The sequence below is a fragment of the Labrus bergylta genome, chromosome 7 (assembly GCF_963930695.1).
Source record: "Labrus bergylta chromosome 7, fLabBer1.1, whole genome shotgun sequence".
In the NCBI taxonomy this organism is placed as follows: Eukaryota; Metazoa; Chordata; class Actinopteri; order Labriformes; family Labridae; genus Labrus; species Labrus bergylta.
Window position 1 is genome coordinate 10,338,850 of NC_089201.1, and position 24,817 is coordinate 10,363,666.

Genomic DNA, 24,817 nt, shown 5'->3' on the forward strand with positions numbered 1-24,817 from the left:
AGCTGTTCGAGGCAGTAGACAATCCAACAGACACACATAAAGGTATTTATTCAGAATGCATAGTAACTGCTGAAAAGAACTGGGATGTGGGGACCAGTTAGCGTGAGTAGCTATCACAGAAATGTGGTGTGACAATACTGACGAGTAGAAGGACAAAGAAACACAGAGCATGATTCAGTTTTTCAAAAAAGAACAGAAGCTTTAGTTCTTAAAGAACTGAGCCCAGGTGCTCCAACTAAACCACACCCGTCATTTAAACACAAGACAAAAGGTTCTCCACATGAAAACTGATGACATCACTGATTAGAGTGCACTTCAACTTGGATACTATTCTTATAATCACTGCTGCAAGTCCAAACTGAGTCAGGAAAATGTCTTTGAAAACAGAGCCACATACGGTATTTAGATTTTGCAAATTATTACTGCTTTAAAATTATACTTTAAAAATAAAGACTTATTGACAAAATCCTTTTTTGTTCAATCAAGAAAGACATCAAAATCCGCTTCTATCTGTTGTTGTTTATTTCACCATATACATGATGTGTTGTAGTTGTTTTTATGTAACAACTCAGATTACATGAAGCTTGAGCTCCTGCAGAATGTGTTGCACATAATACTTCGGTATTTTAGTAGTAATAGCTGTCCATGTCACACTGTCAGTCTGGTAGCTGAGCTGATGGGTAGTAGGAGCCATCTTGTCTCTGTTTTCCCTGCTGGTTTGAAAGAATAAATGGATTTCGGCCCCTTTTGAGAGTTTCTGTCAGGGTTTCTATATTTAAGACAGAGTGTTGAGGCAAACTATTCAAACTTAATTTGGTCTCTGAAAATGCAAAGTGTAGTGTAGTGTGTTCATTTGGACTAAACAGTAAGAACACAGTAAGTCCCAGCTGTCATTGGGCGAGGGGCGGGGTATATCCTGGACTGTTCACTAGCCAATCACACGGCTCCAGCCACACTCAAATTCGCATCTACGGCAATTTGAGAGTCACCAATTGACCCTAACGATCATGTCTTTGGACTGGGAGGAAGCCGTAGTACCCGAAAGGAAACCCACACATCATGCACAGGGAGAACATTCAAACTCCACACAGAAAGGCTCCTGTCAGACAGGGATTCAAATCAGGAACCTTCTCGCTAGCAACAGGCTAGACTGATATTTAATATAATTGGCTTTTGTGAGTTTTTATATTAATCAAATTTTAACTTTTCCCAATTTCAGAAAATCTGCAACAAATGAAAATGCACTGCTTTTATATTGTCTTGGTAGCTGCAGTGTCATGTGCAGGTTTGTTTAAAATGACTGTATTACTGTTTAAGAAGGTATATCTGACGGTGCTGCTCGCCACAGTGGATTCACACATGCCGTATACTGACCTGAAAGGTCGATCAAAAGTAGGTCCAGTGTGTTCTCACAGGCTGTGCTTGTGTCATATCTTTGTGCTACAGAACGACAGGTGAGGTGGTTTCCGGTGTTGTGACCAAAGTGTTCAACCAGCCAAAGGCCCGGGCCAAGGAGCTGGGCACAGACATCTGTCTGATGTACATAGAGATTGAGAAAGCTGAGGTGGTTCAAGAGGAGCTCCTCAAAGGACTGGAAAACAAGAACCCCAAGATAGTGGTGACCTGCTTCGAGGCTCTGCGGAGGGCTCTCAGGTCAGTGTTACAATCGTGAGCTGGAATGACAGCAATCATCTGATCTACCTTTTGGGTATACTTTACTTTGAAAGTACACCGACCAATCCAAACTGGGATGCTAATATCTCCTGTTTACTGACCTTTTGGTGTGTTTCCTTCTTCCATCAGTGAGTTTGGGTCTAAAATTGTGACGTTGAAGCCAGTAGTGAAGGCTTTACCCAAACAGTTTGAGTCCAGAGAAAAGGCAGTGAGAGATGAAGCCAAACTTCTCGCTATAGAGATCTACAAATGGATCAGAGACGCTCTGAGACCTCCGCTGCAGAGCATTAACTCTGTTCAGGTATGACGCCTTTACCATTGCATATTCTCATCTGATTTTCTTTTTAATGAACTGACTTCAGAAATTGAGATAAAATGTCTGTTCTTGGCCTGTGTAGCTGAAGGAGCTGGAGGAGGAGTGGGTGAAGCTGCCTACATCGCCTCCTAAGCAGACCAGGTTCCTGCGCTCACAGCAGGACCTGAAGGCTAAGTTTGAACAGCACCAAGCCCAAGGAGGAGACCAGTCGGATGGTAGGTTTAATTACAAGTTGACTTCTAACATGTTCATTTATATTAAATGCCTCCTAGTGGCCCTCCCTGATGTTGAGTTTCAGGAGTGTCATTGGGTCATCTTTGTTGGTTTCTCTTTCAGGAGACGATGAGGTGGACACTGTGGCACCTGTGGATCCTTATGAGCTGCTGGAAGCTGTGGAGATTCTGTCCAAGTTGCCAAAAGACTTCTATGACAAAATAGTAAGTTTATACTATGTACCAGGATTATGCAGAAATAATGATTGGATCATAAAGCGATGATTAATGAATGTTTACTAAGCAGATAAAAAACATTTTAACTTCATCAGTTACACACATGCACTGCCCCTGAAATCTTCCTGAGTGGTCTGTGCACATATGCATCTCAGAGCTGGATACTAGCAACGGTGTCCGACGCTATGATAACAATTTTCAACCTTTTTTATATCAATACTACAAGTAATCAGACGTTTTCACAGTATCAGCGAATGAGTGGTAAAGAACATACTTGCGAGCAGAGAAGTCTATGAAGTACCTTGGCTATGCTCACAATGATCAGACCAGTTAATCAACCATGGAGTGATATAACAGCCAACATTCCTGCACATTCTATTGCGGCAAATTTTCCAGAATATTTCCTGCTGCGTTCACACATCAACTCACCCTCACTTGACATGGAAGTCTCTCAAAGTAGAATAAAGCCACAAAAATCGCCATAAGGAAAATTCCTCATTAGCTTTGTGGTATTGAGAATGTGTTTACTGTAGAAGGTTTTTTTTTTTTTTTTTTCTTTTTTCTTTACCCAAAGACTTCATAATCGTCAGTCCCATATCAAAAGTGATTAAATTACTTAATCAACATTCAAATTAACGGTTGGTGCTTAAAACAATTATTCGAAGGATGCAGGTATATCTCTGTTGTGCTGTGACAAGAAATTTAAAGCACGTAAACCAGTTTGTCTGTGCGATTGTATTGAATGTGTGAATTTACCTCTACAGGAAGCTAAAAAGTGGCAGGAGAGGAAAGAAGCTCTGGAGGCTGTGGAGACTCTCACCAAGAACCCCAAAATAGAGAACGGAGAATACGGAGACCTCGTTAGAGCACTGACCAAGGTAAACACTCCAGCATTTCGCCTTTATCATGAAGTAGACTAAAGGGCACTAAAGAGGAGCCCGATGGATAAACATTTAAAACAAACCATAATTTCTCACTATGAGTAAATTCTTTGTAGAACGGACAATGTCATATGTCTTCATTGTAGACACTCTGCTCTTTTCTTTGCAGGTTGTGGGCAAAGATGCAAACGTGATGCTGGTGACACTGGCAGCGAAATGTCTGGCTGGACTGGCCGCTGGTCTCAGGAAGAAGTTTGGAACATATGCAGGACATGTAAGCTGAAGGAAACAATATAATATGACAGAAAAGTTTAAATTAATATATATTCACTTTTCAAGTAGATTAAAATGTCAAAGGAGAAGTTTGAGTTGTGTTGTGCCTTTATGAAAGGGTCTGCTAATTCTTAATTCAGTGAAGTAAAGAGGAACAATTGACTGAATGTAGTTATACAATATTTTATGCATTATTTTTTTACAGGTTCATTTTTGGCTTTTTCTACTTTTTTTTTTTTTTTTTTTTTTGATTTTTTTATTATTATTTTAGCCATAGGACAGTGGATATAGTGAGAAATTGGGAAGATAGAATGGGGAATGTCATGCGGGCAAGAAGCCACAGGTCGGATTTGAGTACTACAGCCTCCATACATGGCGCATGTGCACTAACCACTAGCCTACTAAAGCCCCCTTTTTCAAGTACCGGCACCTTAAATGACATAATACCTGGTAGTGCTGATAGCAGCAGCCTATAGCGGTTATGTTGCGTGCACCATGTACAGAGGCTATAGTCCTCTTTGCAGCGGCTGTGGGTGCAAATCACACACTACTATACCATCTTTCAAAGTCACTGGGTACTGCTGAATGTAATCCCTCTGTGTGTTTATTTAGGTGGTTCCAACTCTTCTGGAGAAGTTCAAGGAGAAGAAGCCTCAGGTTGTCCAGGCCCTGCAGGAGGCTATGGACGCCATCTTTTACACAGTAAGTGTCGTATTTCTTTCTTTGATCGAATATTCAGAAGTGAGTAGCTCATACTGAAACACCCAGAAACTTGTATGAGAGTAATAGTTATGGGAAAAAGAAGGTGATCACAGTCCGTCATAACGCTCAAGATGCTTTTCACTTCTGGCATGTTGGCATGTTACCAGCTGGAGATGTGGCTCTGTCAGGCGGGCTGGAACATGTAAAGCCATACTCGGTGTTATATACACATGTACTGTCACATTTAGTACCTATTCTTCATCCTAAAAGTGCACTGCTTCCTGTACACCGGATGCTGTCATCACCACAAGTGCAGCCGCCACCATTACACACTGTACGCTATCCGATGCTATTGAAACTTCATGTCATTCATTGTGTAAAAATGCAAAGTGATTACAAGCTGTGCCGGTGAACATAGTGACACAGACCAGGCTGGCTGCACGACTTTTAAACATCTTTTCTCCCTCATTAGGTCATAATCATGAATTTAAAGAAAACGATGCAATATCGTTCTGTACATAAACCTTGTGGGGCACACTTTTGATTTGGAAGAGTCCTATATTACAGTGAAAGAGTTAAAGTGGGCAGTACGACTCGCGGGCTGATTGACCGTAAGCTACTTCACAAGTTTCACTGCAGGCTGAGAGCTCAGCTACTGTACTGTAGCTAGTAGGAGTGCAAACTTCACAAAGTGAAAACAGACGGAACTAAAAGAGCTACACAGCTGTACACAAACTGTATATAGTGGATTTCGCTGAACACAATAGAAATCGTCAGACAGTCAGTTTCAACCTTTGTCTCTCTGGGAAACCTCTCAAGTCTTGTGTACTGGTGCGACTAATATTCCAGATTCTACGGTAACTCATTTTTTAGCTAAGGCACAACAGATATCACGCATCTTATTTTTTCGAGGAATGCTGTGCAGGGAAAACACCAATGTAACCTCACGTCTGCTCCATTTTAAAAAAACAAAAAAAAACAAAAAAAAAAAAGACAATGGGTACAAATGACAAAATATAGATTATTGTTTTAGGTGTGACCTCTTAAGTGCAACTTCATACACCAAATAACTAACTCACAATGATGCCTGACTATAAAGGCCAGAGTCATCCTGCCACGGGTAACACCACTCAGCATGCTGCTCCTACTTCCTCTTTGGATGCAGCACGGACCCCCACTGAGCTAAAGTCAATTTAGTCGCATTAGGGATGTGACCGGTAAGCTACACACATTGCGTGATTTAGACAAAGTCTAAAATAGATCCTGCAGCTGGCAACGGGTACCTTTATTACCCAATCACTGTTACTGCAGTGAATCATAGGTTCACCAGGGCAACTGCTCACAACCTCGTTTCCACCGAGTTATACAACTGTAATTATAACACAAGCACACAGGACAACTTGCACTTATTGGTAAACTTGTACTGTTACAGCCTTCTTTGGCACCAGATGTCAGTGAGCCAGAGGCATAAAGTTTGGGGAGGGAGACTGGCAGTACTTGCATGGAAGGTTATGTATGTGGCTCAGTTGGTAGAGTCGGTCGTCCCTTAACTGGAAGGTCAAGGGTTCAATCCCCAGCTCCTGCAGCAACATGTCCGGTGTATCCTTGGGCAAGACACTTAACCCCGAATTGCTCACGCTGCTCCATCAGCAGCGTATGAATTCATATGAATGTGATTAGTTACTTCTGATGGTCTCACTACATAGAAACCTCTGCCATCAGTGTGTGAATGTGTAGGTGTGACATGCGGTGTAAAAGCGCTTTGAGTTTTCTGAAGACTAGAAAAGTGTTGTACAAGCTCAAGTCCATTTACCATAAATGTTATCCTGGATGAGCGGAAAGGCGGTCAGGAAGGATCAAATACAACTTTCCTTATTACCCCTTCATTTTTACTGCAGTCAGCATTTCTTCAAAACGACTACTGGTTTATTTACTGAACACTTTATGACTTTACTGCCAGCTTCAAAAGTGTTTCAACTTTTATAGCTAATCTTGTATCTCTTTTCTTTCCAGACCACTCTGCAGAACATGTCGGAGGATATCCTGGGTGTGATGGACAATAAGAATCCTTCTATAAAGCAGCATGCCTCTCTGTTTCTGGCCCGCTCCTTCAGACACTGCACACAGGCCACGCTGCCCAAGAGTGTCCTCAAACCCCTCTGTGCTGCTCTCATCAAGGTACACATCCTGACATAATACAGACGTTTATTGTGTCTGCTGGAATCACATTGAATGAAAAGAAATCTAATTATTAAAATGCTTCTCACAGTACAGTAAAACTACCTTTTTGATGATATAGCTACAGTTGGTGTGAGATGAAATTCTTAAAGAAGACATGAGGAAACCATAAAAATGGCTGAATCAGGGGTCATCATGAAATGTATTTCGACAACAATGGTCAACTTTGGACATTTTGGTCTCTCAGTCAGTTCTCTGGAAAGCAAAAAAAAAAGAAAAGTGAAGGGCAGGGAAGCATTTTAAGATGACTTTCACAATTATCACATCACGGTCCCTCTTATTTATTTTTTTTATTGAAGACTTCCTGTTGTATCTAGATATCAGGTTGTAAAAGAAGCAAGCTATGCCAAAGTTAGTGTCAGCTGAGCTCAGAGCGAGACTACCTCAAAACAAAGCTGGTAGCCCCTTCTGATGTGCTAACAGCCAAACAGTATCAGATAAACATGTTTTTTTTTTTTTTACATGAAACTATGAAGCATGTATTTTATTTATTTTTACTTAAACAAAAGAAAACAACCTTAAAATATTCATAAATGAACCCTTTGATTTTATCAGTCACTATCAGGATTCTCTTCAAACAACCCTTATTTTTACAAGGTTAAACATAGTTTTTGGTCACAAAAATCACATAAGAGACAAAGCTCGTGTTTTCAACGTGTTCCTGTTTTGTCTTTAAACCTCTCAGCAAGTGAACGACTCTGCTCCAGAGGTGCGTGAAGCTGCGTTTGAAGCCTTGGGGACGGCCATGAAAGTGGTCGGAGAGAAAGCTGTTAACCCCTTCCTGAGTGACCTGGATAAACTCAAACTGGATAAGGTGAGGATCAGCAGCAGAGTGAAGGGTTGATGAAACTCTCATCAGCTCCTGTTTTTATTAACATGAACTGATGAAATGCTGTCCTCTTTGCCATATGTTCACAGATAAAGGAGTGTGCAGATAAAGTGGAGCTTCCTGGAGGAAAGAAGGGTGCAGGTGGAGGTGCAGATAAGAAGCCAGCAGCTAAGGCTCCTCCCCCTGCTGAAGCCCCACCCAAATCCTCTGGCCCGCCCAAGAAGAGCCAAGCTTCTGCTTCCAGCAAGGTACAGTATGTTCAAATCACATGCAGACAACTTAAATGTATTTAGAATCACTCTCAACTTAAGCAAAACACAACTAGACACAATTCAGCTGTCACTACCTTGATGTCCAGTTCATATTCAATGAAAGGACAGAATTCCATTCATCATATATTACTGTTGAGCAAGATTTATTAAAGCTTGAAGCAGTACTTTCTAACATAAGGTTCTTTCTGTGTCTCCTTTGCAGCCTTCTGCAGGTCCAGCTAAGAAAGGAAAACCAGCTGCAGCAGCTGGTGGAAAAACCAAGAAGACATCAGACAACAAAGAAGTGGTAGAGACTGAACTCTCTGTAAGTCAAACATTTCCCCTTCAGTTTATCACTCTGCAGTCTACGAGACACCCTTTTGAAACTTCTTCCAAGAAGAAGAGTTCTCATCCTTAGTTTCCCTTCTTCTCTCCCCCACCCCTATTATCTAGTTTTGTCATCTGTTGTTGTCTTTGAGCATTCTGCATCATTTGTGTGGTTGATATATTATTCTGTCGAGGAGATTTTGAATGAGTGGGCAAAAAACCTGAACAAAACAAACATTTTTTTTTTTTTTTTTTAATAAATGTACTGAATGTTGCCTAAGATTTCTGATGCCGCTGTGTTTTTGTAGAACAGTCAGTCGATGGCAGACTGTTTTAGAATTTGTTGAGGTCAGTAGAGAACGACAGTGTTAGAAACGTTCTTACTTTAGGTGGTAAAGCAGTCTAAGTCTTATGACGAGGTAGAGGAAGTCTAACTCCTTCACTATTTTATTTAATGTGTGTCAGATTGAGGTGTGTGAAGAGCTGGCAGCTGGTGTTCTTCCTGCCTCCTGTCTGCAGCAGCTGGACTCCACTAACTGGAAGGAGAGACTGGCCAGTATGGAGGAGTTCCAGAAGGTAAAAGATCTAATTTTGTTTCTTCCTTGAAGACATAGTAAATTTATAACCAATGAATTTAATCCAAATATATTTCAACTTTTTTTCTCATATGAGAATTAAAAAAAGATAAAGAAGATAGCTGATTGTGTTCTCAAATTAAATGGCTACACTTTGGACTGTAGCTGAAAAAAATGTGCCAGTCAGCTTAAATGAATAAAACTTAATTTAACATGAAAATGATTTTTACATGTTCATGTCCAGTGTCTCAGATTGGATGTCATAATAATTGAATTATGATCTTTTGTGAGTTAAACTTTTTGTCATGGGCAGAAAAAAAAAATCTGGTTCTGCTGCGCAGCAGAAACAGATTTTAGTTGATTGTTTTCTGCCCATGTCTGCTTAGGGTGATGGTTCTCAAACTTTCTGTCATGCACAAAAAGGGGGGCGCTCCCCACACTTTGAAAAGTACTGACTGAGGGCCTTAGAAGACTTCCATCTTTAAATATTTCCAAATGTAACAGAACAAAATGCAAAGAAAATAGCAATTATCTGTGGCCTGTTTTGGTATCTATTCAATTGAACTTTTTTGTCACTTTTTTATTGCAATAACTAGTAATTGTTTTGTGTGAAATAATTTAAGCTTTACCCTGCTGACCTGTTCCTATCTGTAATATGCAGGAATGTCACATAGTAGTTCTTGTGTTTCAGGCTGTTGAGACTATGGATAAGGCAGTGATGCCCTGCCAAGCTTTAGTCCGGATGTTAGCCAAGAAACCCGGCTGGAAAGAGACAAACTTCCAGGTAAATGTGCTGCCTACAGAGCTGATCTGGGTATTATGCCAATTCTGCGGGGTTTGACTTTTCCAGTATCTCATGCTGAATGTTTTTACAGCTTTTATACTCATTGCACTCTTGTTGAAGTAGTCCTGGTGAAGCCCAGGGAATCATTAAGAGACTGAGATGTTCCTATTCTAAGTCCCTTGTCTCCTCTCTCTCAGGTGATGCAGATGAAGCTGCACGTCGTGGCTCTTATAGCTCAGCGGGGACAGTTTTCAAAGACCTCAGCGTCTGTTGTGTTGGAGGGTTTGGTGGATAAGGTTGGAGACGTCAAATGTGGTGGAAATGCCAAAGAGGGACTGACTGCTATTGGAGAGGCCTGCTCTCTGCCTTGGACTGCAGAACAGGTTTGATGCCCCCTTTTTTTTTGTTTGTGTTTTGGACAGGAAAACATTTCTGCAAAGAAGATGAACTGTAATAGATAAGCTGTATTTACATGGTTTGTTTTTATTTGCCAGCTTGTGTCAATGGTATTTGCACAGAAGAATCCCAAAAATCAGGCAGAAAGTCTGAACTGGCTGGCTAATGCCATGAAGGAGTTTGGATTTGCTGGGTAAGTTAGCAGACATTTTTATATTTAGTCATTGAAATACTCAGGTCAGTGTAACTCTTATAATAAATTATCTTCATTTAGGGTTGATTATCTTGCCTGATTATTATCAATGTCTTGGCAAAAATATTACAGCACAACACACCATGCTATCTGTAAACATTAAACCTCGATCTGTCTTGCACTCTCTCTCTCTTTCTGTCCAGCATCAATGTGAAGGCTTTCATTAACAACGTGAAGACGGCTCTGGGAGCGACTAACCCCGTTATTCGGTCGTCTGCCATCACCCTGCTGGGAGTCATGTACCTGTACATGGGAGCTCCTCTGCGCATGTTCTTTGAAGATGAGAAGCCCGCTCTCCTCGCTCAGATTGACGCCGAGTTTGAGAAGGTAGAGACAGAGTCAGAGAATCAAAAATGTTTCCTTCACATTCAATGTATTTGATGCTATGGAATAATAGTTAAAAAAAACAAACTTAAGAGCTTCTCTCCACCTGAACATCCTGACATGTTGTTTTCAGAGAGTGACGTGAAACTGTTTTTTCCTCAAAGATGCAGGGACAATCTCCACCGGCTCCAACCAGACTCACCAAGAAGGCAGCTGCGATGGATGCTGGTGATGATGGAGAGGAGCTGGAAGAAGATGGAGGAGGAGGAGGAGGAGGAGGAGGAGGACAAGACATCATGGATCTGCTTCCCAGAACAGATATCAGGTAAGAGAGTGAAGGACTCAGGCTCTCAGCCAACCTACATTTATACAAAACAGCCTGTTTTTTTTCAGCCGCTTCCTGAAGCCATTTATTGTAGCAGTTCAAATATGCTGATTGTGATACTGTCATAGAGTCAGATACTAAGAGTCTGTCTTCCTTTCCTCTCCTCCTGTGTCCCCTCCTTTTTAGTGAAAAGATAACGCCTGATCTGGTGTCAAAGATTGAGGATAAGAACTGGAAGATCAGGAAGGAGGGACTTGATGAGACTGCGGCCATCATCTCCGAGGCCAAGTTCATCACAGCCAACATCGGGGATCTGCCTTTGGCCCTGAAAGGTCGACTCGGTGACTCCAACAAAATCCTGGTGAGTCAAAGAACTGGCCTGTCTTGCAGGATGTCTGTAGATTTTTAAATAATGTGCCAGCACTTGATCTAAAGGCTGATAGCTTAGTTTGACATGGATTTAAGATTATTTTCACAGTAAAAGGTAAATGTGTAAACCATGTATTTTTGGTGTTCAGGTCCAGCAGACCCTGACTATCCTGCAGCAGCTGGCAACAGCAATGGGACCTGGACTCAAGCAGCATGTTAAGGCACTGGGAATCCCTGTGATCACTGTGTTAGGAGACAGCAAGGTACTGGGCCAATACGCTGATATCAGAAACACACCACCTGCACTAACACACATTTTGTTTCCCCATTAAATGGCAGCAATGCCATGAGAAGATGGAAATGTGTTGCTGATGCATATCATCTTCCTCCTCTGTAGGTTAATGTACGAGCAGCTGCCATGGCAACTCTACAAGCCTGGGTGGAGCAGACTGGGATGAAGGATTGGCTGGAAGGAGAAGACTTTTCAGAGGAGCTGAAAAGAGAGAATCCCTTCTTACGGCAGGAGGTACACACACACACACACACACACACACACACACACACACACACACACACACACACATATACATATATATATATATATATATATATATATATATATATATATATATACACACACACATACATATATACTGTACATGATGATTGTATCAGAAGAATAGTCCTGTAGTGAAATCCTAGAACACACGCTGCAGACCAGAGCGGGATTATCAGTCATTAAAACGTCTTTTCCTCCCCAAGGTGCTCGGCTGGTTAGCAGAGAAACTTCCCACCCTGAGGAGCGTCCCCGCAGATCTCATGCTGTGTGTCCCTCAGCTCTACATCTGCCTGGAGGACCGAAACGGAGACGTGAGGAAGAAAGCTCAGGATGCCCTGCCCACCTTCATGATGCACATCGGCTACGACAAGATGCTCAAAGCTACTGGGAAACTCAAAGTATTTATCTCATTCATTGTGCTGTCGTTTACAAGCATCTAAATCATCGTCTGCCTCGTCCCAAGTATTAAATGTTTCTGTCCTCACATCTCTGCAGACGTCCTCTAAGGATCAGGTCGCAGGCATGTTGGAAAAAGCTCGGGCTGTGATGCCGGCTAAACCTGCAGCTCCTGCCAAAGCTGGAGGAAAAGGCTCTGCAGAGCCGAGAGCACCCTCAGGTATGTTTGAGAACACAGAAAAAGATATCAGGACTCTTTACAACCGCAGTATCATTTTCCCAGCGTCTGTTCTACTTTGTAGAAGTTTAATGCATTAGGTAAAGTAGGTTAGGCTTCTAACAGCTGATGGAACTCTGATCCAGTTCAAAATCAGCAAAAATAACTAATCTATTAAATGTACAATATAGGAATCTTGATCCAGTTGATGTTGCACTTTTGTCTCTCAGACCAAAACAAACTCCCTCAGTGTACCATCTTTCAATGGCAATTGTACCCTTATGACAATACTCCCTTATGCCTCTGTAAACTGCATCCCTGACAATGATACAGAACAAGGTGTTTGTGTTGCCTGAGTTTGTGCTGGTCTGTTATTGTGTTAACAAGGGTCAAATTGAGAAGTGCTTGAAATAAATGCAACATATAAACATATTTACACACAGAAATGTTGACTAATGTGTGTGTCCTGCAGCCACCAGGTCTCAGCCAGCTGCTGATGATTGTGACAGTAAACCTGAGGTGAAGAAGGTCCGAGGAGGAGCGGCTGCGAAGAAGGTATGTCTGTCTGAATCAGCTCCAGTGTTCTGTTTCAGCTGTGCAAAAACACAAACACACAACTTTTGATAATTACTGTGACTGCCACTTTTTTCTTTTTTACCACACAGATGCTCAGATTCTTTTTCATAGAGACTGAAAACACAATGAGTGTCAGACTCAGAAGAATCTCTTTTGAAAGATTATGATGCAAGCAGTTTCACAGACAGCAGAATACACAAAACTTGAACTACATATTAGCCCTTTAAACCCCAAAACATGTCAAAGTAGGGCCTGGGTTGAAAAATATTGTGATTCTCCATCAGCTCTGTACATACTCGCATGTCGACCCTTTAGTACCTCAGTTGTCAGTTCTGTTGGTTGTTGTTTATATCCAGCATTAGATTTTTTTCCTTTTCTGTCTATGCACATTTAGTTTGTATCAGTCATTTCATTACCTTGAAGTATAAACGTAATGTGGTTTTTCTACTCACCCAGCCCTCCTCCCCTCCTGAGGAATCCGCCCCTCCCCCTTCCTCCAAGGACAAGGACAGTAATGCTAGTAAAAAGCCGCTGGGCAAAGGGAAGGCTGCAGCTGGCAGTCAACAGGTAGATGTGAGGCAGGGTACCTCGGGATGAAACTCGGTCCACAACTTCTTAACTCTTCATGTCCGTGCTGTGAACTCAGTGAGCTGCAGACGTGGACAGAGTTTCTCTGTGGACGCTCTGCGTGTTTGGGTCTCAGCTCAGTCTAACCTCGTCTCTCTCTGGTCACTAATACTGAATATACAACTGTAACACCAAATACACAGGGCTTGTGAGGAGAAAAGTTCACGGAGACTTGTTTCTTGCTTTTAACATGTAACCATGACGACTCTATTTGCATGAAGGGTCTGATGTCACTTGAAGGATTTTGGTCAGGTGTGTGTGTTTGGCGTTTTCTTTTATGGTTTGAATTAATATCACATAAGGACCGTGTGTGTGTTAACCTGCACTGAGGTCTTCTCAGCATAACAGCCATTTATCTTCTGTTTCTACTCTTACTGCCTTTCACATAAACACACACATACCCTTCACTCTTTATATACACACCTTCGTGAGTCCACATCCACAGTCAGAGCCTGTGGCTTCCTCGCCCTCACGCTGTTTTATTGCCACCCCTCTCAGGGTGCAGCTGGCAAGAAGCCTGCAGCCAAAGGCCTGAAGGATGATGAAGATAGGTCCGGGCCAATCTTCATCCTTATCCCCAATGCTAAGGAGCAGAGGATCAAGGAGGAGAAGCAGCTAAAGGTACCTGATGAGCTGAATGTGTTTGTTTACTTTATATGCAAGAGGTTATATAAGCAGAGATCTTAACACACTGTTAAAGCTGAGTAATATATATATATATACTACTAATACAATCTTTGAGACAGTGTTTTTATCCATTAGATGTTTCAGCTTCACCATCGTTGTCACAGAGAGAATAATTAGTTATAGCTCATTTAAAACTTAGACCATAAAAGAAAGATGCACATACCTGTACAGAAAAAACATGGTCAAATCGATGAACTCAACAGGTGATGAAAGTCATCAACGTTTCTTGTTAACAGCCCCCTAAAGCACCACGTTAGAAAGGAGAATAATAAGCTGGATGTCACTTATTTAACAAAAGGTTAAACGTTAAACCTTTTGTGCGGAGCAGTCAACCAACCCTTCTAACTGAGATTAAAACGACCAAAGGTTAAGAGGCCACTGTTAAATAAGATCATTTAAATGGTCTTCTGTTTTCTTTGTGGAGGAATTTCAATTCCACCTTTTTGTAGGTCATGTTAGAAGCTGTACAGTAGGAACATTTTCGGAAGGAGTTCCTGATATATTTGTGGGCCTTTAATGGAGAGACAGGACAATAGATAGAGATTGAAATTGGGGCAAAAGAAAGTAGGGGAACGACTGTAAGGAGATGAGCCACATGTCTGATTCGAACACGGGCAGTCCGCTTCCAAGACTACAGCCTCTGTACACGAGGGCATGCAAACTAACCACTCGGCCACCACCACCCCAAGAGCTCCTGGCTTTGAGTTATTATTTAGAAGTTTCAGCTCGTGCTGCTGTGAGAATTATTTATTGGTGTCTGAAAACAATTAATATAAGCTCCAGGACTTCAAGGAACACACTTTTGAATGACAAAAGTTTGAGTAAAAAATGTAAATGTATTAAGTAAGACATTTTTCATCTGTAGGCCTTGAAATGGAACTTCATGACTCCTCGAGATGAATATGTGGAGCAGCTGAAGACTCAGATGTCCACCTGCTTTGCTAAGTGGCTGCAGGACGAGCTCTTCCACTTCGACTTCCAGAGACACGTCAAGGCCATCGGCGTCATGATTGAGGTAGCGTCTAGTCCCTTTACTACAAGTTTTGAGGGAGCATAAAAGTGGTCGGCTTGATGTAGTCATTTAACCACTGTGTGTATGTGTGTGTGTTTGTATTTGTCAGAGGATGGAGAATGAGAGCGAGGCCACCATAAGCTGCCTGGACCTGATCCTGAAGTGGTTCACCCTGCGCTTCTTTGACACCAACACCACGGTCCTGATGAAGGTGTTGGAGTATCTGAAGCTGCTGTTTGCCATGCTGAACAGAGAGGACTACCACCTGACTGAGTATGAGGCCAACTCCTTCATCCCCTACCTCATACTTAAGGTGAGAACACATGAAACTCAAAGAGACCACAACAAACCTCTCTGAAGCGTCCTGCTCAGTTTCCTCTCCTCTTCTTCTTCTTCTTCTTCAGGTCGGAGAGTCCAAGGATGGGGTTCGTAAGGATGTGCGAGCCATACTGGGAATGCTGTGTAAGGTTTACCCTGCATCCAAGGTCTTCCCTTTACTGATGGATGGAACCAAATCCAAGAACTCCAAACAGAGAGCAGGTAGGTTTCTGCACACAGACGGCAAACTGGTCAAGACCTTGTGCCCATGAAATGTTATTTTTATAGAGATAGAAGGACTGGCAGGTCATGGTGTAGGAGAAAAACTGTGATTTCTATAATGGCAACATCTTTACATCCATCACTATATAATAGACTATACGTTTATTTGTGTAAGGACAAGTATGAAGCAAGTTAACCGATGCCACACCACAGTATAGCACTTACAGCCTGAGCTCATTTGCAAATCCTGTCCCTAAATGAGCCATAAACATAAAACTCAGTCAGTGTCTAATCTGAGCTCTGCAGGTATGACATTCCACATATTGATCACCTGAACACAGAAGGCTCTTTGTCAAAGGGACGAGTACTTTGCAGTCTCCATTGAGAGCCTCTTTCTACAAATCTGCCTCCTTTCTAAGAATGTAATTTCTCTGTTGTTTATCATCATCAGTGTTGGTTGTTGTAAGCGCTAGTTGTGACCAGGAAGTTACACAATAAATGAAATGTGAAAAAGTCATAGAGTACAATTAAACTGCAGCATGAAATGCTAATCCCATCTTTTTTTCTTCGTTTTGTCTAGCTTTATGATAGCCTGTCACAGAGCAACTTTCATAGAAACAAAGAATATCATGATAAAATCATTAGTTTTGCATGAGTTGAGAAAAACTACAGTTTGTTAAAAAAGTACACAAGCTCTAAATCAGCCCAACCTGCTCTGTTTGATTGGAAGCCTCTTTCTAACCACGTTGTTTCCGTTGTGTCTCAGAATGTCTGGAGGAGTTGGGATGTTTAATAGAGGGCTATGGGATGAATGTATGCCAACCCACGCCTGCAAAGTCTCTGAAGGAGATCGCTGTTCACATTGGTGACAGAGACACGTCTGTCCGCAACGCTGCGCTGAACACCGTGGTGGCCGTCTACAACGTCTGTGGGGAACAAGTCTACAAACTCATAGGAAATGTATGAAAGTGCTAACGCCTTTGTCGTTTAAAAACATAAGCCAAAAGCCTAACCCCTTCCACCTTAATGTCACCCTTTCCTCTGACCCCTCCAGTTGTCAGAGAAAGACATGAGCATGCTGGAGGAGAGAATCAAGCGCTCAGCGAAGAAGACTGCTGCAGCTCCCGCCAAGCCGAGCGCGCCAGAAAGAGCTCAGAGAGAGCACCCTACAAACCCCAACGCCACCTTTCTCCGCAAACCTGCACAGGAAGACCCGAACAAACTCAAGTAGGTCCTCTTTGACTCAGGGCTACGGGGAATTTTAACCTCAGCTGAACGAAAAAACCAAGAAGGAGGCTGATAATATTAAATCACCCCAAAAATGATTCAAATATTTAATGCCCTTGCTGATATATTAAGTATATTATTTTTTTTAGGGGTGTGCAGAGACGTTATTATCCGTATTTGTTCAATCAAAAAAAACCGCTGTATTCGGATAGAAGTGGGCGTGGCTTATCCCGGATATGTTTTTACTTTTTTGCTTTCTTGCAGCAATTATCATAAAGGATGACGAGAACAGACGTAATCAAATGACAGATGAAAATGATATTAGAGTCATGTTAATTCTGGCTATGCAGGTGTTTGTGCCTTCAAAGCGTCACATTGATTTACTATTGAAACATATTTCTACCTCCTCTTACTGTCCTTTACTGTCTGGATGCTTAGTCAGAATTCTATGAAACTATGATGGCTTTACATCTTTTTAATGAATGAAAAGTGACTGAGACAAAAGCTACAATGTGTTGAAACACCGGGCTTTCATGTGCCATCGCTGCCCACAGTATCTCCTCGTAGTGTCGACCTCTCTCCTCCTCACAGTGTGGTCACATTGGGCTGTTTTTGTCTTGGATTGTGCTGCTTAAAATGGCTCATTTTGGCTAGTTTGATTGTGTAATAAATTACAGAATATTCCAAATATGTTTAGATAAACTGTATTTAAATAATATCACGTCTAAGCACAACATTCAGGCGAGAGTAGATTATGAGTCTACTATCGAATGTGAATCAGGATTTTTCTCTCAGAGAATAGACATCACAATTCTCCAGAAACTTTGAACCCCCGTTGAAACGTTTCTTTTCTGACTTAATTTGAATTCACCTGTTTCTGCCTTTCTGCACAACTGTCTACGTATGATCTAATCTTTTTGTCCTTTTTTTGTGTCCTTTTTTCAAATCTCTTTCAGTGTTCATCAGAAACATGTTCACACAATGATGAATGTATTCATGTGAACACTTTGATAAACGTGTGGACTGGAGAGTTTTAATGTTACTGCACTATTCTATCCCTGCACAACTTCTAAAGCTGTAGCTTTAAACAAGTAACCCATGTATAGCTGATATATAACTTAGTATGACATTACTTGGTTTTATTTATGCAAGAATTGCAAACTATATGGGAGTTAAACATAACCCAGGATATGATTACTTTCTGAGACACATGGTCATGCAGCGAGGACCTGGTCTTTTTAATATTTTCTTTTACTAGTTTCTTGTTTTTAGAGAGGTTGGGACCATAGACTGTAAGGCCGTGTTCACACTTCACTTATTTTTTCAGAAAAAAGCGCTGCCTTCAGCGCCTTTTGAGCACTTATGCGCGAGTGTTCTGTAACCTTAACAACAGGATGTAGTCTGCGGTGCAACTGCGCCGGAACACAACACATCAATTTAGCACAAAAAAAAACAAGTGGGAAGGGAAGTCAGACACCGATACAACATTAAAACATTCGGTTTATTTTCTGAATAACACCCTCCGTTTTGACGGTTCAGAAAAACCACCGTTTGTGTGTTTGTTTATGCGTTTATAAGGTTTGTATTGAGTTTTATACCACGAACATCGTATTATCTTGTACTGTCGCGAGTGAATCTGTTAAATTACCACATAGATCTGGTGGAAGTTTGCCGTTGTTGGGCACAGGTAACTAGGGATGTAGGTTACTACTCATCCTGATTGGCCAGCTGTCAGAAAGGCGCTTGACGTCACCCAGCGCTTTTCTGAAAAGTTGAAATAATTCAACTGAAAAACCGCGTCGGGCGCAGCGCTTTTTGAAAAGGCGTCTGCTTTTAAAAAGGCATCATACTTTTTCATTTTTCCATAGGCTTGTATGTAATAACAGGCGCTGGCAGTTGAAAAAGAGAAGTCAACTGTGAACACGGCCTAACTCCTTACAAACCAACAAAACTAATTTTTTTAAACTTTCTCTTGCGTCTCCATTATCACAACAGGTGAGCCTTGTGTAGGGTGCTTGTCATGAAAATGCAGCAAAACCAAGAGTGAGCTGAATCACATTGGCAGCAAGTAGCTGCAAAAACATACTTGCTAATAAGAAAACAAACGAGGTCAGAAACATAGGCTACTTTGGGCGGCCTGTCCGCGTATCACCTACGTGTTAGGAACACGGATGTGAGCGCAGCTCGTTCTGAATGGGGGGGAAAAAGGAGCAAGTGACTCTCAGTCATTTAGAAATAAGGTCACATATGTGTGAATCTATTAGCTGCCACAAAGGCTACGTTAACAAACAATCTCATAACATTTTTGCAACATCTCCGCGCCTGCCTTGAGCGCACTGAAGGCGAGCGACTTGAGTGCCTTATGTTGTCGCTGCACTGACATGAAAAGCGATATTTGTCTGTAGTCGTTTTGTTCCGTTCTGTCAGACTTGCTGCCTTTTTCTCTTCATGGAGTAAATATGAGCAGCATATCTTGATAAAGACTTTTGATGACTCTTACTTGTATGTTTGGTAACATCGAGTCCAGACGGGGACGTAATGCAGCTGATATTGGTACGCTGTGATGGCTGGATGCTGCTGTCGTTTGTTGTTTAGAGTTACTTAATGTGCTGTTCAGCTGTGCTTCATGATGTATTGTATGACAGTTAAAATTACATTACAAAACTATTTCATGTTATGTTTTGGCTGTTTTTTCAGACAGCTTTTGGGCTGTATGTGACAACACTGCCTCCTTAATGGCTACGCATGTGCTCTGAACTGGAGTTACATCCAGTAACTTCTCGTTTCCCTGAGCTATAAGGATCAAGGTTAAATTTGACTAAGACAGGTTTTCTTTAGTGGAGGAAATTCAGGCATGCGGTCAAAAACTAAAGCTTTAAAGCTTCATTCTAATGTAGAGTGTGTAACGATGGGACTGATCCGATCTTATATCGGTATCTGATCCGATATTGACGTAATTTACAGATTGGCACCGATCTGCGCAACTGATTAAGAAAGATGGTTGGTCACTTAAAACATTCTCAGCTCGTACAATCCCTCTTTGAAGACGTTCAGACTGAACTGCAGGAAGTGTCCACAAATCATCAAGACGTTCAGATGAGATGGAACAGCTCCTTCTATGTGATCAAAAGTATCAATCAATCAATCTTTATTGTATAGTGTCTACTCAAAACAAGTGTTATCTCGATACACTTTACAAAAAGCAGGTAAAAGACCTTACTTAATGCTATATTACAAAGACCTGGCTTAATCCATCATGAGCACTTTAGCAAAGCAGAAAAAGTTACAGTGGTAAGAAAAAAACATTCCTTTAGTAAAAGGCAGAAATCTTCAGGCCGGATCCCCAGCTCATGACAAAACAGCCTTCACAGGCCTAGACTGCGCCGGGCTTAGTACATTTCTTACAGTCCACAATATTTAATTTGAAAACCTGACAGTTGTTGCTGCTTCAGTATCGACACATGAATTTAAATTGGATCGGAACTGGAAAAAAATGGATCGGTGCATCTCTAATAGTTTAAAGGGATTTTAAAGAAATCCTCCTGCCTGACACAAACCTTTCACTGCCGAGCTATTACTGAATCCTCCCTCAATCAAGAGGCAGCGAGAGCCCGCTATCTGCGAGTAGAGAGAAAAGCTCACGAATGATTTCCGTAACGTGGACTGAACAAAACAAACTTCAACTGGGGGCTTTTTTTAAATGAATATCAATACATATTGCTGAAACGACAGTTTCTTACTTTCCATTTTTACGTTGCGGAAGTTTGACTGAAATGAAGCCACAGTCTCAGGGGATGAATGCAGAGGAAGATGACTGCAGCTGCAGGGCTTCAGGCGGGGCATTCTGCGTCAATGAAGGGCAAAACATTTAAAAGGACTTCCTTTTTAAAATTCCTGATAATAACGAGCATATTCAGATCTAAATATGATCGATATCCATCTCATTATCCGTGCCTTTCTTATTCTTAATCTTCTTTTTTTTTTATCAATGGTGCTTCATCAGGTTGTTTATGATGAGACAAAACTCTGATCCACAAATTAATCGCTGCGCATCATCACCTTGCATATGCCCTTCCCTATTTCATTACACACAAATCTCAAGACAAACCTGCTCCCCTCTTTGTTGGAGAAAAAAGAACACTGCCCGTCTTTTAAACTGATGTGGAATCTCTTGATACCTGACTTTACCAACTGTTCTTCTTCATGCATGTTTTTTGTTCTTTGACCCATCCATCTCTCTGATCTGTCAGATCATTAATAGAACTCCCGACTGCAGTTTGATTCACGCCATCAGTCTTTGAATGTTTATGTTCTGCCTGAAACCAATCCGTCCTACTCTTCTTGTCCTGTTTTTCTGAGTCTCTGCATGTTGGGGTTGCTCTCACAGACACTAACTTTAAAGGCACATTGGGCCACTTAACCTTCTCCTTTGTGTCTGTGAAACCAACCTCTGTGTGTGTACGCATCTTCATCTGCCTGTCTGTCTCTTAAGCCTTCATCTTTCTTCCTGTGTGATTTCCTTCTTTCTCTGCTTTGCCTGCCTTCCTCTCTGGAGCAGAATAATGTATCGTACATATAGGATGTAAGTACCTCCTCCTCCTCCTCCTCGTCCTCCTCATCCCTCTTTTTTCTTCTACGTGTTGTCATCGTCAGGACTCCTCTGAATGCAACCTACTACAACAAACCATTCAGAAAACGAATGAGACGTTTGAGTTGAAGTCACCGTGCATTTTCACATTCTTGAGAAAGCACCAGACTCACGCTCAGAACGTCCTGCAACCACTTTGAATATGGTTTTGTTTCTTCTCCCCCATCACGCCTTTGTCTTGTGTGTGTTTGTGTTAACTGCTCCTGGATATGTGATGATGCCTGCAAATATTGAGGGACACTGAGTATTGAAACATCAGCTTTCTGACAGGTGGAATAAGGTCTTTGTGTGTGGCCATGGCCACAGCAGGGTTTAGAGAACACACCATGTTTTGAAATCGATTCCTAGCTTTCTGTTTAAATACATAATAATACCTTAAAGGGAAACTTCACCCGTTGAAACATGAATCTGTACTGACATTGGGTCATACATGTAGCAGAAATGTGAAATAAATGTTGAAGTTGGTGCTTTCTTGGCTGAGAAAAGGCAGAAAGTGTCTTTTTGGCTCATGTTGATGAAAGACACATAATCCCAGAATGCACAGCACCGCAGACCACTCCCACTAAGGTCCTCTCATTCAGAATCAGAAATACTTTAATAATCCCAGAGGGAAATTAGATCATCACATTTTCTCCAAAATATACAATATAGCAGTAGAAATATAGTAATAAAAACATTTACAGACATATTTACTTCAACACATACGGCCATTTCCTCAACTGATTCAGAGATTTCTTCCAGAAGGAATTGGTATTTTGGAAATTTCTGACAGAAAACAGACTCTATGTCTGTGTCCACAGGCAAACAGTGAGAGCACAGACACTACCAGTCCGCCCCAGCTAGAGCCGGCCCAGGCGGCCAGCAATATAGCTGCGAGATGGTTGCTGCCCACAGGCCGGTCTGTGCCAAAACACAAGACCGGCCTGTGGGCAGCAGCCGTCTCGTCGCTATATTTATATTTTTTCCCCATTATCAGCTTTCTCCATAGAGCCAGTTGGCATAGCTACCAAGCAATATGACGGATGTTAAGTTTTGATTCTGGGAGTGAGTTCCCACCCACTGATCTGTGATTGGTCTGTAGCTTCAGTGGTCAAAAATATGAGGAACTAACATTGTAGTTTCACCCGGCTAACTGGAACAGCTTCCAGTGACGCAAAAATTGCCATTTTGCGTCACTGGAAGCTTCTTTTCAGACTCAGAAATACAAAGATTTCTTGTCTCGGGAAAATGAGGGCCGAATGCACGACCATTCAAAAATACTACCAGGTTTCTAATGATACAAAGCTTAATGCAAATGGGTGAAGTATCCCTTTAATAACTTTATAATTAGATTGTGGAGTGGCATTGAATAGCCTTTACTTTGTAAGTTTTACTTCACCCCGTAAATATTAGGATACGCACTTTACGCACTGGGAACTATTTGACCGTTATTTGAAGAAGCTCAAACACACAAGGACGTGAGGAGAGAGAGCCTCACTCTCACATGTCAGTGTATAGATGCTTTTGACTTGTTGTCATATTCTAGTTTTACCTACCTAACTACTTAACTACCTTTTTTTTGTTTATTTATTTTTTCAAAAGGAGTTTCACAAAGAACTCTTTGACGGCTGCAGAAGTCTCTGCATCTTTCTCCAGTTCCGAATCTCAAAAACCAGGAAAGTTGTTTGTTAGAATATGATAGTTAGCAAAGAGATCTGTCCACCATAGACCAACGCAATGTAACACTGTGGTTAAAAAGAACAAACATGTTTTTATGTCAAAGAACGTTCCACTGACAATCATATACTGTACAGAGAACCAAAGGGAAAGAAATGTTGTTTTGTGTAGCTCAACTTACTGCCAATATTCGCATAGTCTGTGCGCGCTGCATTCCGTTAAGCGCACGCCCTGCCCCACTGGATCCGTTTCTGTAACATGAGTGCAGCTGTACACACATCACAAGAGAACTACAAGGAATAAAGAGAAAAACGTGGAAACAACATGTTTCTTTGTCTTTCTGAGTTTGCGTTGTTGTTCGTTCGGTGCCTGTTTGGACGTAATGTTGATAAAGGGATGGAAATTACGATTGAGTCCCTTTTTTTTTTATTATTTTTTTTTTTTATTGTTTTATTTTGAAATTGACCGGACGCTCTGTGAGTTTCCTTGCCTGACTTCCTGTCCTGCTCGATCTTTTCTGTCCAACTTGACGTGTGCTTGCAGTGCGCTCCGTCGAAAATATGCAGTTTATTTGACACGGAGCAGAGCGTAGTGGCGCTGCTGGCACGCGCCAGAGACAGATCTCAGCTCTGGCTGTGGAAACAGGATTATTGACTAGAGTGGCAGCGAACGTTGCTGTAATGTGCTGCGCTGACGGACTACGGTGCGCACAGAGTACATGGAAATTGGCAGTTTTTTGTTGTTCGGTTTTAGGGTCGCTGAGCTAGGGCTTTCAAATATTTTCAATATATGATAATTCCCCTTCCTGACCACAAACACACATTTGAGAAACTTCAGCAGCTGAGACAATATGTTCTCCACTTTAGAAACTTCTGCCTCTAGTTAGTCACTTCATCGGGAGCTTCTCAGAGAGATGTGATGCTTTGATCTGCAGGTGGGAAACGGTACAGGTTCAGACTCGTGTTATAGGAATCTAGTTTTTGTTCAGCCTGTTCGAGATAGACCTCCTAGACAAGGTTGCTGTTCAGTGTTTTATCCCTCCTCTCTGAAGGATACAAATGTTTTTTTCTAGATCAGTGCTGATCATCTCCAGTCCTGAAAGTCCAACTGTACAAGACCAGAACAGAATCTTCACACTCTTTAATCATTTAATTACCAAACTGATGTTCATTATCACTGGAGGATAAAACCACCAAGTCCATTCTCTCACCCCGAATCCTCACCTCCAACCCTTTTTGTGTAGGTTTATTAAATCAGGATGGATTTGGGGTGTTTTAAAGTTAAAATTGTGTAACTCCTGCTTAAGTTCATAATCAAAGTTATTGTTAATACAAGTTTGAAAACCTAACCTTTTATCCTCCTCGATCTTCTCGCACTGATAAGATTCCCATCAGAATACGAATCTCTGACAGTCTGTGGATGCGTCTCCAGACTAAACTCAAATATTGGGTCGCTCAGGACTGGAGTTAAAAGGCACTGATCGTTAATACACTGGATTAAATATTCTGTCCTGTCCGTCTCCGTCTGTCCAGTCAAGCCCGCCAGAACGCCCAACACAGCGAGTCCTCCCACCCGTCCATCCCCAGGGAGTTCCAGTTGGACCTGGACATGATCGAGATGGACCAGAGCAGAGTGTGTGAGCTGCCGGACCTCGTCCAGCACAAGCTGGATGAGCTGCTGGAGCCCATCATGATCCCCGAACCCAA

General features: G+C 41.7%; 1 protein-coding gene across 3 annotated transcripts in view; it reads left to right on the forward strand.

Annotated features, from left to right (window-relative positions):
• ckap5 (cytoskeleton associated protein 5) overlaps positions 1-24,817 on the forward strand; it is a 37,855-nt gene that overhangs the window by 5,261 nt on the left and 7,777 nt on the right. The window contains exons 4-35 of one of the 3 annotated variants that reach the window (XM_020651273.3): positions 1,447-1,653; positions 1,804-1,975; positions 2,073-2,205; positions 2,327-2,427; positions 3,204-3,317; positions 3,490-3,594; positions 4,206-4,295; positions 6,309-6,473; positions 7,219-7,347; positions 7,452-7,610; positions 7,837-7,938; positions 8,406-8,516; positions 9,207-9,299; positions 9,497-9,682; positions 9,794-9,888; positions 10,092-10,275; positions 10,437-10,597; positions 10,784-10,958; positions 11,116-11,229; positions 11,364-11,492; positions 11,729-11,923; positions 12,021-12,141; positions 12,611-12,693; positions 13,171-13,281; positions 13,840-13,962; positions 14,894-15,043; positions 15,150-15,353; positions 15,445-15,580; positions 16,347-16,540; positions 16,635-16,807; positions 21,366-21,389; positions 24,644-24,817. In XM_020651273.3, the coding sequence (XP_020506929.2) occupies positions 1,447-1,653; positions 1,804-1,975; positions 2,073-2,205; positions 2,327-2,427; positions 3,204-3,317; positions 3,490-3,594; positions 4,206-4,295; positions 6,309-6,473; positions 7,219-7,347; positions 7,452-7,610; positions 7,837-7,938; positions 8,406-8,516; positions 9,207-9,299; positions 9,497-9,682; positions 9,794-9,888; positions 10,092-10,275; positions 10,437-10,597; positions 10,784-10,958; positions 11,116-11,229; positions 11,364-11,492; positions 11,729-11,923; positions 12,021-12,141; positions 12,611-12,693; positions 13,171-13,281; positions 13,840-13,962; positions 14,894-15,043; positions 15,150-15,353; positions 15,445-15,580; positions 16,347-16,540; positions 16,635-16,807; positions 21,366-21,389; positions 24,644-24,817 (4,413 nt within the window). The remainder of the gene's footprint in view (positions 1-1,446; positions 1,654-1,803; positions 1,976-2,072; positions 2,206-2,326; positions 2,428-3,203; positions 3,318-3,489; positions 3,595-4,205; positions 4,296-6,308; positions 6,474-7,218; positions 7,348-7,451; positions 7,611-7,836; positions 7,939-8,405; positions 8,517-9,206; positions 9,300-9,496; positions 9,683-9,793; positions 9,889-10,091; positions 10,276-10,436; positions 10,598-10,783; positions 10,959-11,115; positions 11,230-11,363; positions 11,493-11,728; positions 11,924-12,020; positions 12,142-12,610; positions 12,694-13,170; positions 13,282-13,839; positions 13,963-14,893; positions 15,044-15,149; positions 15,354-15,444; positions 15,581-16,346; positions 16,541-16,634; positions 16,808-21,365; positions 21,390-24,643) is intronic. The other 2 variants (XM_020651274.3, XM_020651276.3) reach the window with 2 other exon arrangements.